A 20,054-nucleotide genomic window follows, 5' to 3' on the forward strand; every position below is an offset into this window, starting at 1 on the left:
CAGCTCATTTCAACCTCCACCTCCCTGGTTCAAGCGATACTCCTACCTCCGCCCACCAAGTAGCTGGGATTACAAGCACGGCCATCATGCCAAGCAAAATTTGTATTTTTAGTAGAGATGGGGTTTCACCATGCTCGCCAGGCTAGTCTCGAACTCCTGACCTCATGATCTGCCTGCCTTGGCCTCTCAAAGTGCTAGGATTAGAGGTGTGAGCCACCACACCTCGCCTCTACTACCAGTTTTGGATTGTATGAAACACTACACTTCAAAGTGTGGGATGTGACTTCCCAGACAGCTGCCAAAGGGGCAGGTGATGCAATCTAGAAGTGTGGAAGAGTTTGTGCCGGTGGGGTAAATTTTGACCAATAAGAAAAAGAACCAGGAGTGAGAGCCAGGTATGTAAATTCCCTCTCCTCTCCCCATGCACCGTTCCAAGCATGGTTTCTCAGTGTAGTCTGTCTAGAGGTGTCCTGTATGGCCCAAAGCCTGTTTCTTTGGGAACCTGAGCCAAAGTAATGGGAATTCACACAGTCGAAGACAGTGCTAAGTATTGCGGAGGACCCAGATCTGGGCAGAGGATAATTACCCCAATAAGGAAAAGGACAATTTGAGGATTTGGAATAGAGGGAAGGACTAGAAGAACCAGTAGTAGAATAGCTTATGGATACTATTTTTAGAGAAAAGGGCAGTTCTGGTGATTTTTGCAGTGAACTGCCCAGGTCGGTAAAATGTATACTTCCTTTCTTTCCATCAATCTCCCCTATGAAATCGTCCATAAATTATCCTTTTATAGCTATCTATTGCCTGTGAAGTGAATTTTCTTTTTTTTCTTTTTCTTTTTTGTTTAGAGATAGAGTCTCTGTCGCCCATGCTGGAGTGTAGTGACAAGATCTCGGCTCACTGCAATCTCTGCCTCTCGAGTTCAAGTGATCCTGCCGCCTCTGCTGCCCTAGTAGCTGGGAATACAGGTGCGCACCACCAATGCCTGGCTACTTTTTTTTTTTTTTGATTTTTAGTAGAGATGGGGTGTCGCCATCTTGGCCAGGCTGGTCTCGAACTCCTGACCTCAGGTGATCCACCCACCTCAGTCTCCCAAAATGCTGGGATTACACGTATGAGCCATCACACCCAGCCTGTCAGTTTTCTTTTGGAGAATAAACAGCTTGAGCCTCGTGCCGAAATGCAGGGGAAGCTGCACCCAGACAGGTAACAAAGTATTATATACAATAACAGATAGGTTTTCTACATACCAATAACAACCATTTAGAAAACCAAATTGAGAAAAATTACACTTATATAGTGACAAATATACATAAAATATCTAAAACCAGATGATTGGAGCAAGATGGCAGATAGATCCTGTGCCCGACTCAACATTCCATTGAACTGGGAAGAAAATGTTTTCAAGGGTCAATTCTTAACAGTAGAGGAAAATAAGAAAACGTGTCAGTGGTCCACCAAAAATATTGAGGCATTCCTGGGAGATAGAGTAGATGGGATCAGACTGATAGAGAAACCCAAGGAGACAAGACCACAGCTCAAATCACTGTAGGCAAGAGATGCTGTTTGTTTTTTGAGATAGACTTACTCTGTCGCCCAGGCTGGAGTGCAGTGGTGTGATCTCGGGTCATTGCACCCTCTGTCTCCTGCCTCAGCCACTACAGTAACTGGGATTCACAGGGACCCGCCACCACGGCCGGCTAATTTTGGTATTTTTAGTAGAGATGGGGGTTTCGCCATGTAGGCCAGGCTGGTCTCGAACTCCTGACCTCAAGTGATCTGCTTGCCTCAACTGTCCAAAGTGCTGGGATTACAGCCTGAGTCACGGTTCCTGGCCAAGAGATGCTCCTTGTAACAAAGCATCTGAAAAACTCCAAACCCAGAATTTAAAAAACACGGAGCAGGAAAGGGCCTTAGGATAATCATCAGGTAGGTTAATTTAAAATTTCATTGGAAACATCTGAATCAGCCAGATTCCCCTCCAACACCACACTCAGATTGTCAGGTAGTACCCACTTTTTCCTCTAAGATGAAACTCTGATAATTGTTCATTAAAGAAAGTGAAGGCCTGGCGAGGTGGCTCATACTTGTCATCCCAGCCCTTGGGAGGCTGAGGCAGGAGGATTGCCTGAGACCAGGAGATCTAGACCAGCCTGGGCAAAATAGTGGGTCCCGTCTCTAGAAAAAATACAAAAACTAGCTGGGTGTGGTGGCGTGTGCCTGTAGTCCCAGCTAGTTCGGAAGCTGAAGTGGAAAAATCCCTTGAGCCTGGGAAATCAAGGTTGCAGTGAACTGTAATTGTATCACTGCACTCCAACCGGGGTGACAGAGTGTGATCCTGTCTCACAAAAACCCAAAAAGTGATGTATCAGAACTTGGTGTAACTTCAGCCCTTCACAGTAATAATGGAGAGAAACACATTTGTGGAGAGGGGACCGTGTTCACTCTTTGTCTGTACATGATAGACAGATAGTCGGGAGCTTTATATAACCAAGGAACCTAAGTAAAAATGTTCCCTGTCACGACTCACAATCTTCCAGCCACCCTTCCTTGCACCTGTCTTGTGGGCTGGGGGACCCAACTTATGGATCCCATCATCCTAGGGAGAAAGAAAAATCAAATCTTTCAGCGTCTCTTTTAGGGTATCCTCTCCTCTATGTGCATGGAGGATAAGGCTCTCGATATCTAGTAGCCGAATGTTTCATTTGTGTAATACAGAACTATATTGGGATAAAATAGAATTTGTTTCCTCTGAGACACAGGTAGAGGTACGTCCACACTGACCTGAGTGGCAGCCACCTCTTCCTGCAGTGCCAGGCAGGGCATGCTCACAGATCTGGGGAACCTCTGCTGCTCCTGGAGCCCCACAACGTCCTTCCTGGCACCCTGTCCCTCTGGTGGCTGTGACAGCCCACACTTGGCCTTGGGTCTCCCCTGCTTCTTTGCCTGCCCCTCTTCTGCCCACCCTGCATATCTCTGTCTCCCACTGTCCCCACTATGACCATGATTGCCTCTCTCTCCCTGCACTCTCCCTCTCTGAGTGCTCCTAGTCTTGGGTAAATGAACCCACAGCCTCTACCTTGAGACTGGGGACAGAACCCGGGGCTTGTTCAATTCTCCCTCCCTCCATCACACACACTTGTCCTCCTTAATGTTTCTAGAGTCAGTGAGCTCCAAACTCAGCCCCTCCTGCCCCTGCCAGCTGTAGGACCTGTGACAAGATGCCTACCATCTGTCTGGGACTCCATCTCTCATCTATCATATAGGCGTAATGACGATAGTGTCCTCCTTCCAAGGCTGGGGAGAACTAGGAGGCCAAGGTGATGGACTATGGACTGCCAAAACAGCTCCAATCCTGCCTCCACCTGGAGCTGGTGTTTCAAGTCCAACAATGATGTGTTCTAAAATAGACTCCCCTCTGCCCTTCCCTTCCCCACAACTGTTTCCCCTCTGCACCGTGCAGTGGTACCTGTGAGAAAGAACTGTCCCATTCCCAAATCATCGTCCCCACCCCAGCCCCCAGACCCTTGGTTGGTGAGACCCTTGATGGGCAGTCTCATGCTTCTGTCCAGGGGACTTTCCCACCGTTGCTCCCCTGCATGGAGACTAAGTGGACTCTTCTATTCCCTGTCCATCACAGGGTCTACCGTGCACACATCTTCCTCATTCCTCCACATTCCCCAGATGACGATTTCATCTGTGTCTCCTCCCACATACTCCCAAAAGGACCGTCCCAGACCTTGAACCCGAAAATTGTTCAGAGAGTGAAGGCCAAGATGCCCAACCACCTGCTGCAGAATCCTGCTCCAGGACTGAAGTGTATGGTCTCCATCAAAATAAAAACTGGAGGCCAGGCACGGTGGCTCACGCCTGAATCCTAGTACTTTACAAGGCCAAGATGGGGGTATTGCTTGAGCCCAGGAGTTCAAGGCTGCATTGAGCTATGATCATGCCACTGCACTCCAGCCTGGACAGAGCAAGGACCCCGTCTCTGGAAAAAACAAACAAACAAACAAAACCAATGGACAAAACCAACAACTGGAAACATCCTCCTCTAGAATGGTGGTCAGGAACATCTGTCTGCCTTCTTCCCTGATGTCTCTCCAGCACCTAGAACAGCGCTCAGCACGAGTAAGCACTCATTAGGTTTTTGTTGATTAAATGACTCCTTTGACACAGCAATTCCACTTCTAAGAATCTCTCCTAAAGAAATATTCAAACACGTACACAGAGCTGTGTGCACAATAATGAGAGGAGCAAACAACTGGGGAATGTTTGTAAATGTTTATTAACTGTCAGTGACTGATATGGGGAATCGGATGAGGGGAGTACATGCTGAACAGGAAACAAAGATGGGAGATGCTTATAGTACTTGGTGTGTGTTTGTGTGTGTGTGTGTGTTGTGTGTGTGTGTGTGTGTGTGTGTGTGTATATAAGTGCAGAGGAAAATCGGAAATTAAACACTCAGACCTGCCCTCAGTAGTCACATCTAGGTAGGGAGGAGGGTAGTGCTGTTCTATGCAGAGAATACCTGACTATACTTGTTTCCTAAGGGAGGTGCATGGACATACAAACCAAAATACGCATTAAGTATGTCTTACTTGTCAATGAAAATGCTAACATCTAACAGGATGGCACACTGCAAGAAAAAACAATGGAAATGCTAACATTGAACTCTTGGCACACTAAGAAAAATGATGCTCAACTTTTCACTGTTGTAAACACTTGCTTTCACTTGCTATACACCTGATGACGAGGGGTCCACAGCCATGCCCATGTTCATGAAAGGTCACCACGTTCTGCTTCTCATTGTGGGCATGTGTCATATCACCGACGCTGAGGCAAGAAGAGAGAAAGAAAGTAAGTGGCAGTGAGTTCCCACTGCCCAATAACTCAATCTCAACTCCGCCTGACCTGCAGACCCTGCACACTCCGATTCTGCCCTACCTCAGGACCAGCACAAGCCTTCCACGGTTCCTCGAAGTGAACCATCTGCTCATGCCACAGTGACTTCCTCACCTGGATTATCAATTCCTAGGCTAGAGGAAGGTGTGGCCCACATATCAGGGCTGACCTGGGGTTTGGGAGCCCACAGCATCCTGGGTAGGGAGCATCTCTGGATATACAGTGCAGGGAGTAGAAAGAGCATGGGAAATCACCCGGGCATGGTGACTCATGCCTGTAAACCCAGCATTTTGGGAGGCAGAGGTGGGTGGCTCACAAGCTCAGTAGTTCAAGAACAGCCTGACTAACATGGTGAAACCCCGTCTCTACTAAAAATCTAAAAATTAGCCTGGTGTGGTGGTGCACACCTGTAATCCCAGTTACTCAGGAGACTGAGGCAGGAGAATCATTTGAACCCGGGAGCTGGAGGTTGCAGTGATCCCAGATCATGCCACTACACTCCAGCCTAGGCAACAGAGCAAGACTCCCTCTCAAAACAAAAGAAAAAGAAAGAGCATGAGAAATCTCTTCATTCAGCCTCAATGCTGTACTCTAGAAAATTATGAGAAGGGAATGATTTGGGGAACAAGTGACAAGATGGGATACCAGTACCATAACAGAATAGCACATCTGCAGGGATGTGGAGGATGAGCCGAAGGTTCACTTATGGAGGTACTCTTCATCTTCCTCAGGGTCGCTGATCTCTTCATAAATCACCAGCTGCTTTCTCTCACGCAGTGTGTGGGTCCAGGCATGTTTCCCCCTTTTGGGTCCTATGATGGAGAAGAGTTGGAAGATGAGGGTTGGATAGGCTGGAGAGTGTTAGGCTCTGTTTTCTCCAAAAAAGGAGATGCCTCCCCAGTCCCAAGTGCCCATGGGCCTTCTTCATCCAGTTTTTCACATTCGCTGGCTTACAGAGGCTGACAGCTTAGACCCACACCAATACAGGCCAAATGCCAATGAAAATTTTAGTTTCTGCCTCCTTCCATTGTCAGGTTTAGATTCCCAACATCTTCACTTACGGGAACATTCACCCATTCTTCCTTTCATTCAGCACGTATTTAAGGGCATGCAGTCATACCTTGTTTTATGGCACTGCATTTTCATAGTGCTTCGCATATGCTGCAATTTTTTTTTTTAAATTCTCATCAATTTTACACTTTTCCATTATTATTATATCTGTTATGGCGATCTGTTTTCAGTGAGCTTTGATATTATGACTGCACTTGTTTTGTTGTTCTTTAGTGTTTTAAAGTAATTTTTGTTTTTTATTTTGTGGTTCCACAGTAGATGTATATTCTTATGGGGTACATGAGATGCTTTGACACAGGCATGCCATGCGTAATAATCACATCATGGCAAATAGGGTCTCCATGCCCTCAAACATTTATCCTTGTGTTACAAACAATCCAATTATACTCTTTTAGTTTTTTTTTAAATGTACAATTAAGTTATTATTGACTATAATCACCCTGTTGTGTGAAATCGTTTTGGGGGTAACAAGAACTGCACCCATAGACGATGACAGACTTAATAGATGAATGTTATGTGTGTTCTGACTGCTCCACGGATGAGCTCTTCCCTGCCTCTCTTCCTTTTCTTGGGCCTCCCTATTTCCTGAGACATAGCAATACTGAAATTAGGACAGTGAACAACCCTACAATGGCCACTAAGTGTTCAAATGAAAGGAAGAGTCGCATGTCTCTCACTTTAAATCAGAAGCTAGAAATGGCTAAGCTGAGTGAGGAAGGCATGCTGAAAGCCAAGACAGGCTGAAAGCTCCGCCTCTTGCACCAAACAGCCAAGCCGTGAATGCAAAGGAAAAGTTCTTGAAGGAAATAATAGTATACACTGCAAAGGAAAAGTTCTTGAAGAAAATAATAATACTAATACTCCAGTGAACACAAGAAGAGGAAAGCAAAACTGCCTTACTGCTCACATAGAGAAAGTGTGTGCGGTCTGGACACAAGATGAAACCAGCCACAACATTCTCTTAAGCCAAAGTCTAATCCAGAGCAAGACCAGAATGCTCTTCAAGTCCATGAAAGCTGAGAGAGGTGAAGAAGCTGCAGAAGAAAGGTGTGAAGCTAGCAGAGGTTGGTTCATGAGGTTTAAGGAAAGAAGCCGTCTCCATAACATAAAAGTGCAAGGTGAAGCAGCAAACCCTGATGCGGAAGCTGAAGCAAGATATCCAGAAGATCTAGCTAAGGACACTGATGAAGGTGGCTACACTAAGCAGCAGATTTTCAATACAGATAAACTAGCCTTCTATTGGATGAGATGCCATCTAGGACTTTCATAGCTAGAGAGGATTGACTCCAACTTTGAAGAAGTTCTACTGTGGGTAACATGCTGTCCAATAGCATCACATACTACAGAGAAATCTTTCATGAAAGGGAGAGCTAATTGATGTGGCAAATTTCATTGTCGTCTTCTTTTAAGAAACTGCCACAGTCACTCCACCCTTCAGCAACCACCACCTTGATCAGCCAGCAGCCATCAACACCGAGGCAAGACCCTTCCTCCACCAGCAAAAAGAGTGTGACTCACTGAAGGCTCAGAAGATTGTTAGCATTTTTAACAATGAATTGTTTTAAAATTAAGGTATGTACATTTTTAGACATAATGCTATGGCACACTTAGTAGACTACAGTATAGTAAAAACATGATTTTATGCACTACGAATTAAAAAAATATGTGTGTGTGACTCTCTTTATCGCAGTGATCTGAAACTGAACCTGCAATATCTCTGAAGTACACATGTACTGCGTATCAGGCATTGAGCTGAGTAAGATATGATCCCAGGTTATCACAGATAGAATTGCTTGAGCACCTTTCATGTCATCTGGCCTTCTAGATTAAATTTAACGCCTCCAAACAATTTATGAACTCTGACTCTTTATTTCCATCTTATGGACTAGGAATCTGGAATTGAGAAAATTTGGAAGATTTGCCCCAAGTCACGCGGTTTTTTATATGGATGACAACTCCAGTCTGTGTCTCTGGAAGTCATGTCTAACGTCTCATCTGGAGCTGGGTGAGCTCCTCAGCCCAGCCTGGACCCAGGCTTGTCTGGGATCCACGCCACACACCCAGTACCCACACCTGAACATAGCCAGGGAAGCCAGAGGGGTTGTTCCTGAACCGTTTCCTCTTACCAGATCTCTTGTTAATCTTCTCAGAGGTATTTGGTTTTCCCGGAGGGCACAGCTGTTTCCCATGGTTTTGTGGGCCAGATGCTTCTGGCACTCCCTTCCAATCATTTCCTTCTTCTGCTGGCTTCTTGGGCATGATCTTTACAATGTGAAGGTCACAGATAAACAGTATCAGTGACATTTCTATAGTGCTTTAGAGGTTACAAAGTGTCTTCACATGCATTACCTTAATCAATGTTCTCAACAATGCTGGGAGAGTCACACTTGCCTAAATTAGGAAAAACCTGGGAGATTAGAAGGGAAATGAATAGCCTAAGTGAATGGGGTTTCCAGGGCTAGAATGCTTATCTTCACACTCTTTTAAGACTGGCATTTTGCAAACAGCAAAAATTTCCATGTAATTGAGAGTTTGGTATACAGAAGATTTGGAGAAAAATAGCATTCTAAGAATTCACAAGGTCTACACAGGGAACAGCTTCAATAAAATACAAGGGATCCCATATAAGCTTTTAGAAAGCTGCTGGGAGAGTAAATGTAAAAACATAGAGAGGCAACAAAACACTGCTGAGAAAGATGGTGTGGGGAGATGAATAAAGGGAAGTGAGAGGGAAAGAAATGATTTCCTGAAATTAATCTAGGCAGCAAAGAAAGCAGTACTAGATATGGCATACCACCCTACCGAGGCACCAACATTGAATGTGGAATTCAGTGAGGTGGTACCCATACCACCCGTTTCTTGCATTGGGATGTGTCACTGACCAATAATCTACGCTACCTTTTTTAGACAGAGTCTCACTCTGTCAGCTCAGGCTTGAGTGCCGCGGGCATGATCTCGCTCCTGCAACATCCGCTCCCATGTTTAAGCCTGCCACAGCCTCCAGAGTATCTGACTCAGAGGCAGGTGCCACCAGCCCGTTGCTTTCATTTTTAGTAGAGACGGTGGTTCTCACCTTGTTGGCCAGGATGGTCTCTGCAATCACTTGACTGATCTGTCTGCCTCGGCCTCCTAAAGTGCTGGGATTACAATCATGAGCCACTCATACCAGTCCTTAAGCTACTTTTAATTCAGCTCTCACTTATGAAATAGTGAACAATACATGTAAAATAGGCTAAGGGAAAGTCCTCTGAGCTTGTAAACACTGTTTAAATGTAATAATAATAACAATTAATAGCTTTCTGGATCCTTCTTTGAATTTGGTCTCCACACTGGCAACCCAACTCCCAGATCCCTTTATCCTCTAAACCAGACTTGAATCTGCACTTTGTGGGATCAATCATTCAGGGGCCTGAGGGATCCCCTGACTGGGACTGGGCTTCCCAGATGCCCCAGGTGCAGCACACAAGGCCCTCAAGGGAGCTCACAGGAGGGGTCAACAGTCAGGCGGGACTCTTAGGCCATGGAGTGGCCCCAGTTAAGGAGCAAAGGCCAGCTGGTCTCCTGTTGCAGAGTGGGTGTCTCAATGGAAGCACCAGCAGGCCCTATGGGGTAAAGCCCTAGTGAGCAACATCTGAACTTCATAAACAAATGCAAACGTGAATGAGCTTTGAATAGCTTGGAGTTCTGTATTAAACTACCACTGCCACTGTGCCCCAGGAAATTCTTTAACATCTCTGTACCCCGATAGCCTCATTTTATTATTATGTTGCTGACAACTAGGATCTATAACATGAACTATGATTCTTTGCTTCTATTGCATGGGCCAGGAATCTGGAGCTCAGAGAACTTAGAAGATTTGTGCCAAGTCACATGGCTTTTGTATGGATGACAACCGAAGTGTGTGACTCATTATTATTTGGAGATAATAATAGAAACAGTGTCATAGAGATCTTTTTAAGGATTAAATAAATTAATCCATGTGAACTGCTTAAAATAGTGTCTGGCATCACTATGAAAACAAAAGAAGTATTAAGGATCACAACTCTTAGTATTATCAAGCTGTTGATGCTACATCAGTTGCTGTGATAGACATGGGGAGAAGGAGGCAATGAGGGCATTTTTTATATTCTCCCACTCTTACCAGTGTTCGCATCTGTGGAGGGACAAAGGTTCTCTGGTCCTTTAGATTTGAGAGATACTCACCTTTGGGAAGATTCCCTGGAGCTTGCCGAAAGTCGTCTGAGGACGTTCAACTGAAAGAGAATACATAAGAATTTTTCTTTGTTGGTAAAGATTTCCAAACTCTAGAGAGACTTCTGTGGCATGAGGGCATTCTGCAGCGGAGGGTTATGAGTCCACTCACTGTTAAGGAGTTGAGATTTGCTTCTGAATTATATTTAGTCATGGTTGGTGCATTTGTCTGTGGCATCAATTCAGACTTTTCTATCTCATGGTTTATCAAATGGGGGTTAAACCCCATCACAGTCTCAACTTATATCATTACATATCTTCTACTTTTTCACAAATAATTAAGTTGATTGGTTGGGAATCTGAACTCTATCCACTCAAGATGTACAATAACTGAAAATCATTGTACACTTGAAATGGGTGAATCTTATGATATGTGAATTAAGCTGTTAAATGTGTGATGAACCATGGATGATTTATTCCAGTGGCTCTGAAATATTTTCAGTATAAAGACACTCCTTTAATGTCAAAAACTTGGCAGATACTCAAGCACTGGATTTTCAGATCTCTTATAGTGATGGTGGGAGATTGTAGAACCTGGCCTGTTTAGTTGGGGAGTAATAGGTCTATTGGAGACGGTTTGGATATTCTGACCTTGTCTTATAATTGTGTTGCCAGAGCAGAAGGGCCAGTAAACACATACGTCCTCTTTATATTCCTGAAATGTACAAAGCTCTCTACCCAGTAACCTGTCTTTTTTTCACCCTATGTTATCTCTGCTCTCTGAGAAGTGGGAAAGCTCTCTGTGTGTTGGATGAGGGATCACTCTTTCAAACTCTCTTCCAAGCTCATCATGGAGAATCAGGGTTGGTTGGGAATGAGAAGACTATTTGGTTTTGACAACATACAGAAAAACAGCGATCTTTATTACATAATGGGTCATCACCCTCACTCCTAAGATACTTATCCAATACCTACATGCTGTTAATGAGACAAACTCTGGAAGTTTTTGGCGGATCTATAGTTTTAATAGTTTCTTTCTTTTTTTTTTTTTTCACTTGTAACACTTTCTTAACTGTCCTTTGATTCATTAACAGTGCTTAGAAGAACAATACATCCTTTAAAAAAGAAATATTTCAAACACACAGAAAAGTATAGGGAATAATATTGAGTTCAGTCGGGTCTCAACATTACCACACAGCTATGTTAGGTCTGATTTATTTATTCAGAATATTAGAAATACTACAAACAGGCCGGGTGTGGTAGCTCACACTTGTAATCCCAGCACTTTAAGAGACTGAGGCGGGTGGATCACCTGAGGTCAGGAAGTTTGAGACCAGCCTGGCCAACATGGTGAAACCCCATCTCTATCAAAAATTTAAAAATCAGCTGGGTGTGGGGGCGCATACCTATAACTCCAGCTACTTGGGAGGCTGAGGCAGGAGAATCACTTGAACCCAGCAGGTGAAAGTTGGAGTGAGCTGAGATTGCCTTATTGCACTCCAGCCTGGGCGACAAGAGCTAAACTCCATCTCGAAAACAAAAACAAACAAAACACACTATCAAGAAGTCACGGCTGTAGCTATCTGTGCAGCACTCACCAATCGCTGCCCTCCCTCCTCCACTTACAGCCAGTCACCTTAATTTGATGACTTTTTATTCACATTCATGTTTCTATACATTTACCATTTACTTATTTTCCATAAAAATATATATTCTTATTTTGCATGTTTTAAAATTTTATATGAATAGCCTCTGTAGTTAACTTTCTGTATGCATTTTTTTTTTTTCACTCAGCCCTGATGTGTATAAGGGAACAAACGCCTGAGGATCTTTCCCAGGTAGCTGAGCTGAAAAGCAGCTGGGCTTGAGGAGAGCCTTTCCAGCCCCTTCCCATCTACTCACCCTGATTCCCACGGTTACAGTCATTCCAGAATCATTCCCCTGGAAGTCTGTGGCCCGTTTATCACGCATGAAAGGTGGGAGGGTGACCTTGAAACGTAGAAAGAAGCAAAGTGTTTACTGCTTAAGAGAGAAGCTTAGGCCTGGAACGGTGGCTCACGTCTATAGTACCAGCACTTTGGGAGGCTGAGGTGGGAGGATTACTTGAGGCCAGGAATTCAAGGCTGCAGTGAGCTATGATTGCACTACTGCACTCTAGGCTAGGTGACAGACTGAGACTCTGACTCAAAAAAAAAAAAGAAAGAGAGAGACAAACCGAGAGAAGGACGGTGGGGGTGGGGAGCAGTGGGGGGTGCCGGGATGCCACAGAGACGGTTGGGCTCATCAGAACAGACGTCTATGGGAGAGAAACATGCAGGATCTAGGTACGAGCTCCACTGTGGCCAGCCCCTGCCCTCAGCCCTGACAGGATACAGAAGAGCAGAACACCCAGAAGCTGCCTTGTGACTTTTCCCTGAACAAAGGAAAATGTGGGGTACTTTCTGCAGCCTAAGAAGTAATCAAAGCAGAAAAAGGGATGCTCATGTGTCCCCAGACTTGTCGTACCTAGAACTTTCTGTTACCTAGTTTAGTCATGGCCTCATACTTTCTCTTCATATACTCATAGATTATTTTCTCTGAGGTTTTCATCTTTTCCCAGTCTTTCTTAGAGAAGTATTTGGCAATATCATCGAAGGCCTAGAAAAAAAAAAAAAAGGAATTCTGGCAGTGACTCAGCTAGGCATGTCTGCCATTCAGCTGGAGCCGCTTCCTGTGTGCTGGATCTGGGAAGTGGAGATGATAATCCGTCCTTGGTTGATGCCATGGCTAACTGAGACAACATCAGGGACCTACCCTAGCTTCTTTCCTGCCACACAGTAGGGCTTTAATACTGCTGGCTGGCTCTCTTCCCACCTTCCAGAATGGACTGAGAGTCACCAAATGAAGTGCAAGGTCACAGACTTGTCTCCAGGATGCTAGGTGATGACAGAGTGAGGGTAGGGGGCTCCCAAGGCTCCAGATCTCCCTGAGACCCTGCTCCTTGTCTCCAGTATCTCTGTTCACCCCTCCTCAGAAACCTGGTCACCCCACACTGTCCCCTGGGTCACTACTCTGCCCCCTCCAGGTCACCTTTTGTATCTTCTCTGGTGTTTGAGCATCATCCCTAGCTCTCTTTGCACAGTCTTCATCTCTGTTCATGGCACCGGGACCAGTCTGACCTGCAAGAGAAACTGCCTGAGTCTTTCCAGCCGTAGGACCTTTGGTCCTGTGGAGGGAGAAATCTGTAAAGGCCGGTCACACTCAGTCACCTGGAATCAGGTGCTGCATTTCTCCATCCGGGGCTTATCTGTCCGTGAGTAAGGGGAGAAGTCAGATGAAAACAGGGAACCAGGGGTCTCTGGGAGAAGTATTGATTGGGGATAACAGGTTTCCTATAGGCGAAGCAGCCTTGAGCCTTTAGGAGGAGGTTGGCTACTCTTGTTAGTAGTTTCCCTAGAGCTAGGCTTACCCTGAAAGCTGTGCAGACCCTTGTTGTGGAGGCAGGGATGTGACTGTGCAATTGTGTTGAGTGGGGGCGTTCTGACCCTGCCACTCAATAAATAAAGGAAGGGAAGTGAGTCCCAGAGATAACATGGTCTCTCTGGTGATGGATCTGATCAGGCAGACGGATGGGGGGTTCTGTTCTGTTGAAGAGAATTGAGCATGACTACTATGAATGGATTTAGAGGCTATTACTGGGTGGTCTGTAAATTATTAGAATGAAGAGAGCTAGAATTTCTGAGACTAAAAGAGCCCGCCAACACTTAGAATGTGGGGCGTTTCAAGATGTAACAATCCGCCAGGAGTGGTGGTTCATGCCTGTAATCCCAGCACATTGGCCAATCCTCCCACCTTGATCTCAGGAGTACGGGCATGCACCACTCGGCCCCCACTAATATTTTTATTTTTGTTTTTTAGTAGAGATGGTTTTGCTATGTTGACAAGTTGGTCTTGACCTCCTGGGCTCAAGCAATACTCCCGCCTTGGCTTTGGGACTACAGGCATGCACCACCTTGCCTTTTGCTATATTTCCCAGGCTGGTCTTGACCTCCTGGGCTCACTTAATGATTTGAACCCGGGAAGCAGAGGTTGCATAGAGCTGACATCATACCACTGCACTCCAGCTTGGGCGATAGAGCAAGATTGTCAAATAAATAAATAAATGGAAGAAAGAAAGAAAGAAAGAAAGAAAGAAAGAAAGAAAGAAAGAAAGAAAGAAAGAAAGAAAGAAAGAAAGAAGGGGAGAGAGAGAAAGAAAAAAGGAAAGAAAGAAGGAAAGAAAGAAAGAAAGAAGAAAGAAAGACCAGTTGAAACTCTGTAAGAACAATAAGCTTTGTGGTATTTTTACTTACCCTCGTCCCATCTCATGTTCCCAGCTTGGTACTGTTCATTGCTGATGAAATACAGATAGGACTGGCCAAAAATGGTAGATGGCTGGCTATTGATCATGAAAATGTCAGACCTGATATAGTCCTCCTTGGAAAGGCCCTTTCTAGGTGTTGATACTCTGTGACTGCGGTGCTGTGGGACAATGGCATAATACTGACCATTAAACCAGGGGAACATGGTTACACATATGGTGGCAATACACTAGGCTGCTGAGTGGCCATTGCAGCCCTTGAGGTTTTAGAAGAAGAAAACCGTGCTGAAAATGCAGAAAAAAATGGATATTATCTTGAGAAATGAACCCATGAAGCTACCTTCTGATGCTGTAACTGCCGTAAGAGGAAAATGATTGCTTTATTTATTCATTTAGTTATTTTTTTGAGTCAGAGGTTCACTCTGGTTACCCAGGCTGGAGTGCAATGGTGCGATCTTGGCTCACTGCAGCCTCTGCCTCCTGGGTTCAAGCGATTCTCCTGCCTCAGCCTCCTGAGTAGCTGGGATTACAGGCATGTGCCCCTATGCCCAGCTAATTTTTGTATTTTTAGTAGAGACGGGGTTTCGCCATGTTGGCCAAGCTGGTCTTGAACTCCTGACCTCAGGTAATGCACCTGCCTCAGCCTACCAAAATGTTGGGATTACAGGCATGAGCTACTGTGCCCAGGAGGAAAAGAATTTTAAATGCAATTGTTATTCAAGACAACAAAGATTGTGATGCTTGGAAGGTATGTCTACGACTTCGAGATTGTGGACTTCTGGCCAAGCCAATCCATGATGACATCATGAGGTTTCGCCTCTGCTAGTAGTCAAGGAGGATGACATTCGAGAGTCCAGTGAAATCATTAACAAGACTATCTTGTCGTTCTAAGTGTAGCAGCTGTTTTCAGTGGTGCTTGGGAGCTGGCTGCAGACAGGTGGTCCTGTAAAAGCTCTGCTCTTAATGCAGGCACATTCCACTCCCATGTGTCTTCAAAACCTTTTTCTGGAATATATGTTTTTTTCTTTTCAGTTGATACATAATAGAACAATGTTTATGAAGCTCCCTTTTGCTTTGTAACATAATAGAATGTAATGGCATCTACATTCAGTGAAAGTGTTTTGATGTGCAGAACATGGCCGGGTACAGTGGTTCATGCTTGTAATCCCAGCATTTTGGGAGGGCGAGGTGGGTGGATCACTTGAGGTCAGGAGTTTGAGACCAGCCTGGCCAACATGGAGAAACCCCATCTCTACTAAAAATACAAAAATTAGCTAGGTGAGTTGGTGGGTGCCTGTAGTCCTAGCTACATGGGAGGCTGAGACAGGTGAATCACTGGAACCCGAAAGGCAGATGTCGCAATGAGCCGAGATCATGCCACTGCATTCCAGCCTAGGTGACAGAGGGAGAATCCCTCTTGGGGGAGAAAATAAAAGGTACAGAACATTTCCATCACCACAATGCTATCCCTTGTGCTACTCATTTTTAGTAATACTCACTCTCCTCCCATCCACCATCCCTACCCCCTGGCAACGACTAATCTGTTTTTCATTTCCACAATTTTGTCTTTTCTACAATACTGTACAAATGAAATATATAGTATATGACATTTTAAGGGCTTATTTCACTCAGCACAAATACCTGGAGATTCACCCAAGATATTAATATTTGTGTATCAATAGTTCATTGTTGCTGTTGTTGTTGAGACAGAGTCTCACTCTGTCTCCTAGGCTGGAGTGTGGTGGTAGATTACAGGCATGCATCATCATGTCAGTCTAATTTTTGTATTTTTAGTAGAGATGGGTTTCCCATGTTGCCCAGACTGGTCTCGAACTCCAGGCCTCAAGGGATCTGCCCTCCATCCACCTCCACCTCCACCTTTCAGTGCGCTGGGATTACAACGCTCAGCCTACCATTGAGTTTTGAGAGTATTATACATATCCGTTATATATTCTGAATGTGAGTCCTGTCTTGGATATGTGGTTTGCAAATATTTTCTCCTAGTCAAGACCCTGTTTTTTCATCCTTTTAACAGGGTTTCTTGCAGAGCACAAGTTTTAAATTGGGTGAAATCTAATTTATTTGTTTTCCTTATGGATTATGCTTTTTGTATCGTTCACTATGCCCTAGACCTCAGACATTTGTCCTATGCTTTCTTGTAAAAGTTTTTTTTTTTTAGTTTTATATTTTAGATTTAAATTTATGACCCACTTCAGGTTTTTTTGTATAAAAACATGAAGATTAGGTCTTGGTTTTTTTTGTTTTTTGTTTTTTTAGCCTATGGCTCTGCAACTGCTCCAGGACCATTTGTTCAGCAGATGATCTTTCCTTCTTTTTGTCTCTTTGTAAAAAATCAGTGTGGGGATATTCATAGGTTCTCTATTTTGTTACAGTGATCTGAGTGTCTATTCTTCTCCCAATACTATACAGTCTTGATTCCTGTAGCTATATAAGAAGTATTGAAATATGGTAGAGCCATTCCTCCCACCTTATTCTTCCTTTTCAAAAATTGTCTTAGCTATATATATATACACATATATATATATACACACACACACACACACACATATACAAACATATATATATATTTTTTTGAGATGCAGTCTGACTTGTGTTGCCGAAGCTGGAGTGCAGTAGGGTGATCTCGGCTCACTGCAACCTCCGCCTCCTGGGTTCAAGTGATTCTCCTCTCTCGGCCTCCCCAGTAGCTGGGATTACAGGCATGTGCCACCAAACCTGGCTAATTTTTGTATTTTTAGTAGAGAGGGGGTTTTGCCATGTTGGCCAGGCTGTCCTTGAACTCCTGACCTCAAGCAATCTGCCCGTCTCAGCCCTCCAAAGTGCTGGGATTGCAGGCATGAGCCACCGGGCCCAGCATTGTCTAAGCTATTGAAAATTTGTTACAGCAGCAATCAAAAATGAAAACACATGGAAACATTTATTAGTGAAACAAAAGAGAAAGTTAAGAAACAGACTAAACTATATGCAAACTTCAGCATGCATTTCCAAATGGGGCAAAAGATGATGGGTTGTATAATAAATGATTGCTTGACAAGTATCTATCCATTTCAAAAAACGAAGATTAAATCCTTACTTTGAACCACATAAAATAATAAATTATAAAAATTCAGTGACGTAAATGTGAAAACATGAAATCATAAAGAACTAGATGAAAATGTGGTAAAATATTACAGTGTAAGACATCTTGAGTTGGCATAGGCACTTCCTGACATTACACCAATGCTATAAACAATGAATCTGACATAAAGATGTAAAAATTAAAGTATCGTCTAATTCAGAAGACACCATAAACAACTGTTTAAAAAGGCATATTTTGGGGAAATTGGTGAAGCATCCACAAGAAATCAACAGTAACCATCTCTAATATAAAACAAAGCTTTTGCATATCAACAAGAGAAACCGGAACAACCCAATGAAAAAATGTGTTCAGGCATGGCACTACTTCACCGTATAGCAGAAAAGGATTACAAAATAGAAAGTATGAAAGGAAAATAATAAAGGAAATGGAGAATAGATCCCAGAAGTTTCAACGTTCATCCAATAGAAGTTCCAGAGATAGGCCAGGCGCAGTGACTCATGCCTATAATCCCAGCCCTTTGGGAGGCTGAGGTGGGCAGATCACCTCAGGTCACAAATTTGAGACCAGCCTGGCCAACATGGTGAAACTACATCTCTACCAAAAATACAAAAATTAGCTGGGCATGGTGGCACATGCCTGTAATCCTAGCTACTAGCAGCACTGAGGCAGGAGGATCACTTGGACCTGGGAGGCAGAGGTTGCAGTGAGCCGAGATCATGCCACTGCACTCCAACCTGGGCAACAGAGTAAGACTCCATCTCGAAAATAAAAAAGTTCCAGAGGTAGAGACAGAGAATAGAAGGACTGGGCCTGGCACCATGGCTCAGGCCTGTAATCCTAGCATTTTGGGACGCTGAGGCAGGCAGATCACCTGAGGTCGGGAGTTTGAGACCTGCATGGCCAACAGGGTGAAACCCCGTCTTTACTAGGCGTTGGTGGTGGGCGTCTGAAATCCCAGCTATTGAGGAGTTCAGAGCAGTTCCCAGTAAGAAAACCCTTGATGGTTTGGCCCCACTGGGGGATGGCATGTCTTCAAGTGGGAAAAGGTCAGAGGCCACAGATGGAGGATCAGCCCAGGTGGAGCTTTCTAAGTTGCATTCTTTTTTCTCCTTGTTTTCTGGAAGGCTTATTACCTGTTCTGTGAACATATAGAGCAGACACTTGGCAGGGCTGGCCCAGTGCTAGTCCAAAGTGGCGTGATAACATTAAGGAATAGGGGGCTTGGAAAGCTCCTAGAAAAAGTGCAGACTCATGAAAGCTGGCCAGTAACTGAGCATTCCTTTCCTACCTCTCCCTCTGCCCTCTGAGCTAGGCAACTACAACCAATATCACTCACCCATAGACTCCCTCCACACTGTAAGGCAGAAATCCTGTAAGCGTCCCTGGGGGCTCATAGTCTAGGGACTGGAGAGAAGAATTGGCTCAGTTCAGCTCTAGAGGCTCCGTATCCTACGACCTATCAATCCAGAAACCCTGAAACTCACGTGGAGTGTCTGGGCTGACACATCTTCCCAGGCACAAAGAGTTATATGGAAAAACTGTCAGATAGGTCAGGCGCAATGGCTCATGCCTGTAATCCCAGTACTTTGGAAGGCTGAGGCGGGAGGATCCCCTGAGGTCAGCAGTTTGAGACCAGCCTGGCCAACATGTCGAAATCCCATCTCTACTAAAAATACAAAATTAGCTGGGCATGGAGGTACACGCCTGTAACCCCAGCTACTCAGGAGGCTGGGGCAGGAGAATCACTTGAACCTGGGAGGCGGAGGTTGCAGTGAGGTGAGATCACACCACTGCACTTCAGCCTGGGCAATAGTGAAACCGTCTTAACAACAACAACAACAAAAGGCTGGGCATGGTGGCTCATGCCTGTAATCCCAGCACTTTGAGAGGCTGAGGCAGGCGGCTCGCCTGAGATCAGGAGTTCGAGACCAGCCTGGCCAACATGGTGAAACCCTCGTCTCTATTAAAAATACAAAAATTAGCCTGGCCTAATGTCACACGCCTGTGGTCCCAGCTACTCAAAGGGCCAAGGCAGGAGAATTGCTTGGACTCCGGAGGCAGAGGTGCAGTGAGCCAAGATCGAGTCACTGCACTCCAGCCTGGGCGAAAGAGCAAGACTCTGTCTCAAATACATAAACAGAAAGAAAACCTATTGGATAGATTTGATATGAAAACATTAACTGCTCAAATAAATAATTCAGTGGAATAGATTCGATATTAAAACGGATATAGTTGAAAAGGCAATTGCTGAGCTGAGGAAGTGAGTCTGAAGAATTCATAAAAGTAATGGTAATGGATAGAGATGAAGTAAATGAAAGAAAAGTTAATTAATAGGGAGGATAGAAGAATAAATGTCAAAACACATCTAATAGTAGCCTTATAAGAAGAGAATATAGTCATTAAAAAGGAGAGTGTACTTTAATAAGTAATGGATGAGAATTTCTCAGA

The 20,054-nt window shown here is 44.5% G+C and overlaps 3 protein-coding genes across 3 annotated transcripts in view; 1 reads left to right on the forward strand and 2 right to left on the reverse strand.

Annotated features, from left to right (window-relative positions):
- LOC116272091 (putative protein SSX8) overlaps positions 1-14,104 on the reverse strand; it is a 47,574-nt gene extending 33,470 nt beyond the window's left edge. The window contains exon 1 of the mRNA XM_031660928.1: positions 12,690-14,104. Coding sequence (XP_031516788.1) covers positions 12,690-12,756 — 67 coding nt within the window. The 5' untranslated portion in view covers positions 12,757-14,104. The remainder of the gene's footprint in view (positions 1-12,689) is intronic.
- The window catches only part of LOC100998162 (putative protein SSX8), a 148,850-nt gene that overhangs the window by 111,777 nt on the left and 17,019 nt on the right, over positions 1-20,054 (forward strand). The gene's annotated exons all lie outside the window — the stretch shown is intronic.
- Positions 5,414-8,807, reverse strand: LOC116272092 (protein SSX7-like). Its single transcript, XM_031660929.1, has 2 exons — positions 8,103-8,807; positions 5,414-5,717 (listed from the first exon to the last, which is right to left on the reverse strand). Exons 1-2 carry the CDS (start codon positions 8,278-8,280, stop codon positions 5,605-5,607), a joined length of 291 nt encoding a protein of 96 aa, XP_031516789.1. The 5' UTR covers positions 8,281-8,807; the 3' UTR covers positions 5,414-5,604.

Source organism: Papio anubis, chromosome X, assembly GCF_008728515.1.
Source record: "Papio anubis isolate 15944 chromosome X, Panubis1.0, whole genome shotgun sequence".
Taxonomy (NCBI): Eukaryota; Metazoa; Chordata; class Mammalia; order Primates; family Cercopithecidae; genus Papio; species Papio anubis.

Excerpts from the sequence above, each read along its gene's own strand:
- LOC116272092 (XM_031660929.1), bottom strand. The coding sequence starts at position 8,280 with ATGTCACTGATACTGTTTATCTGTGACCTTCACATTGTAAAGATCATG. Across the intron at positions 5,718-8,102 it reads GAAGATTAACAAGAGATCTG|GACCCAAAAGGGGGAAACAT; the intron begins GTAAGAGGAAAC and ends TCTCCATCATAG.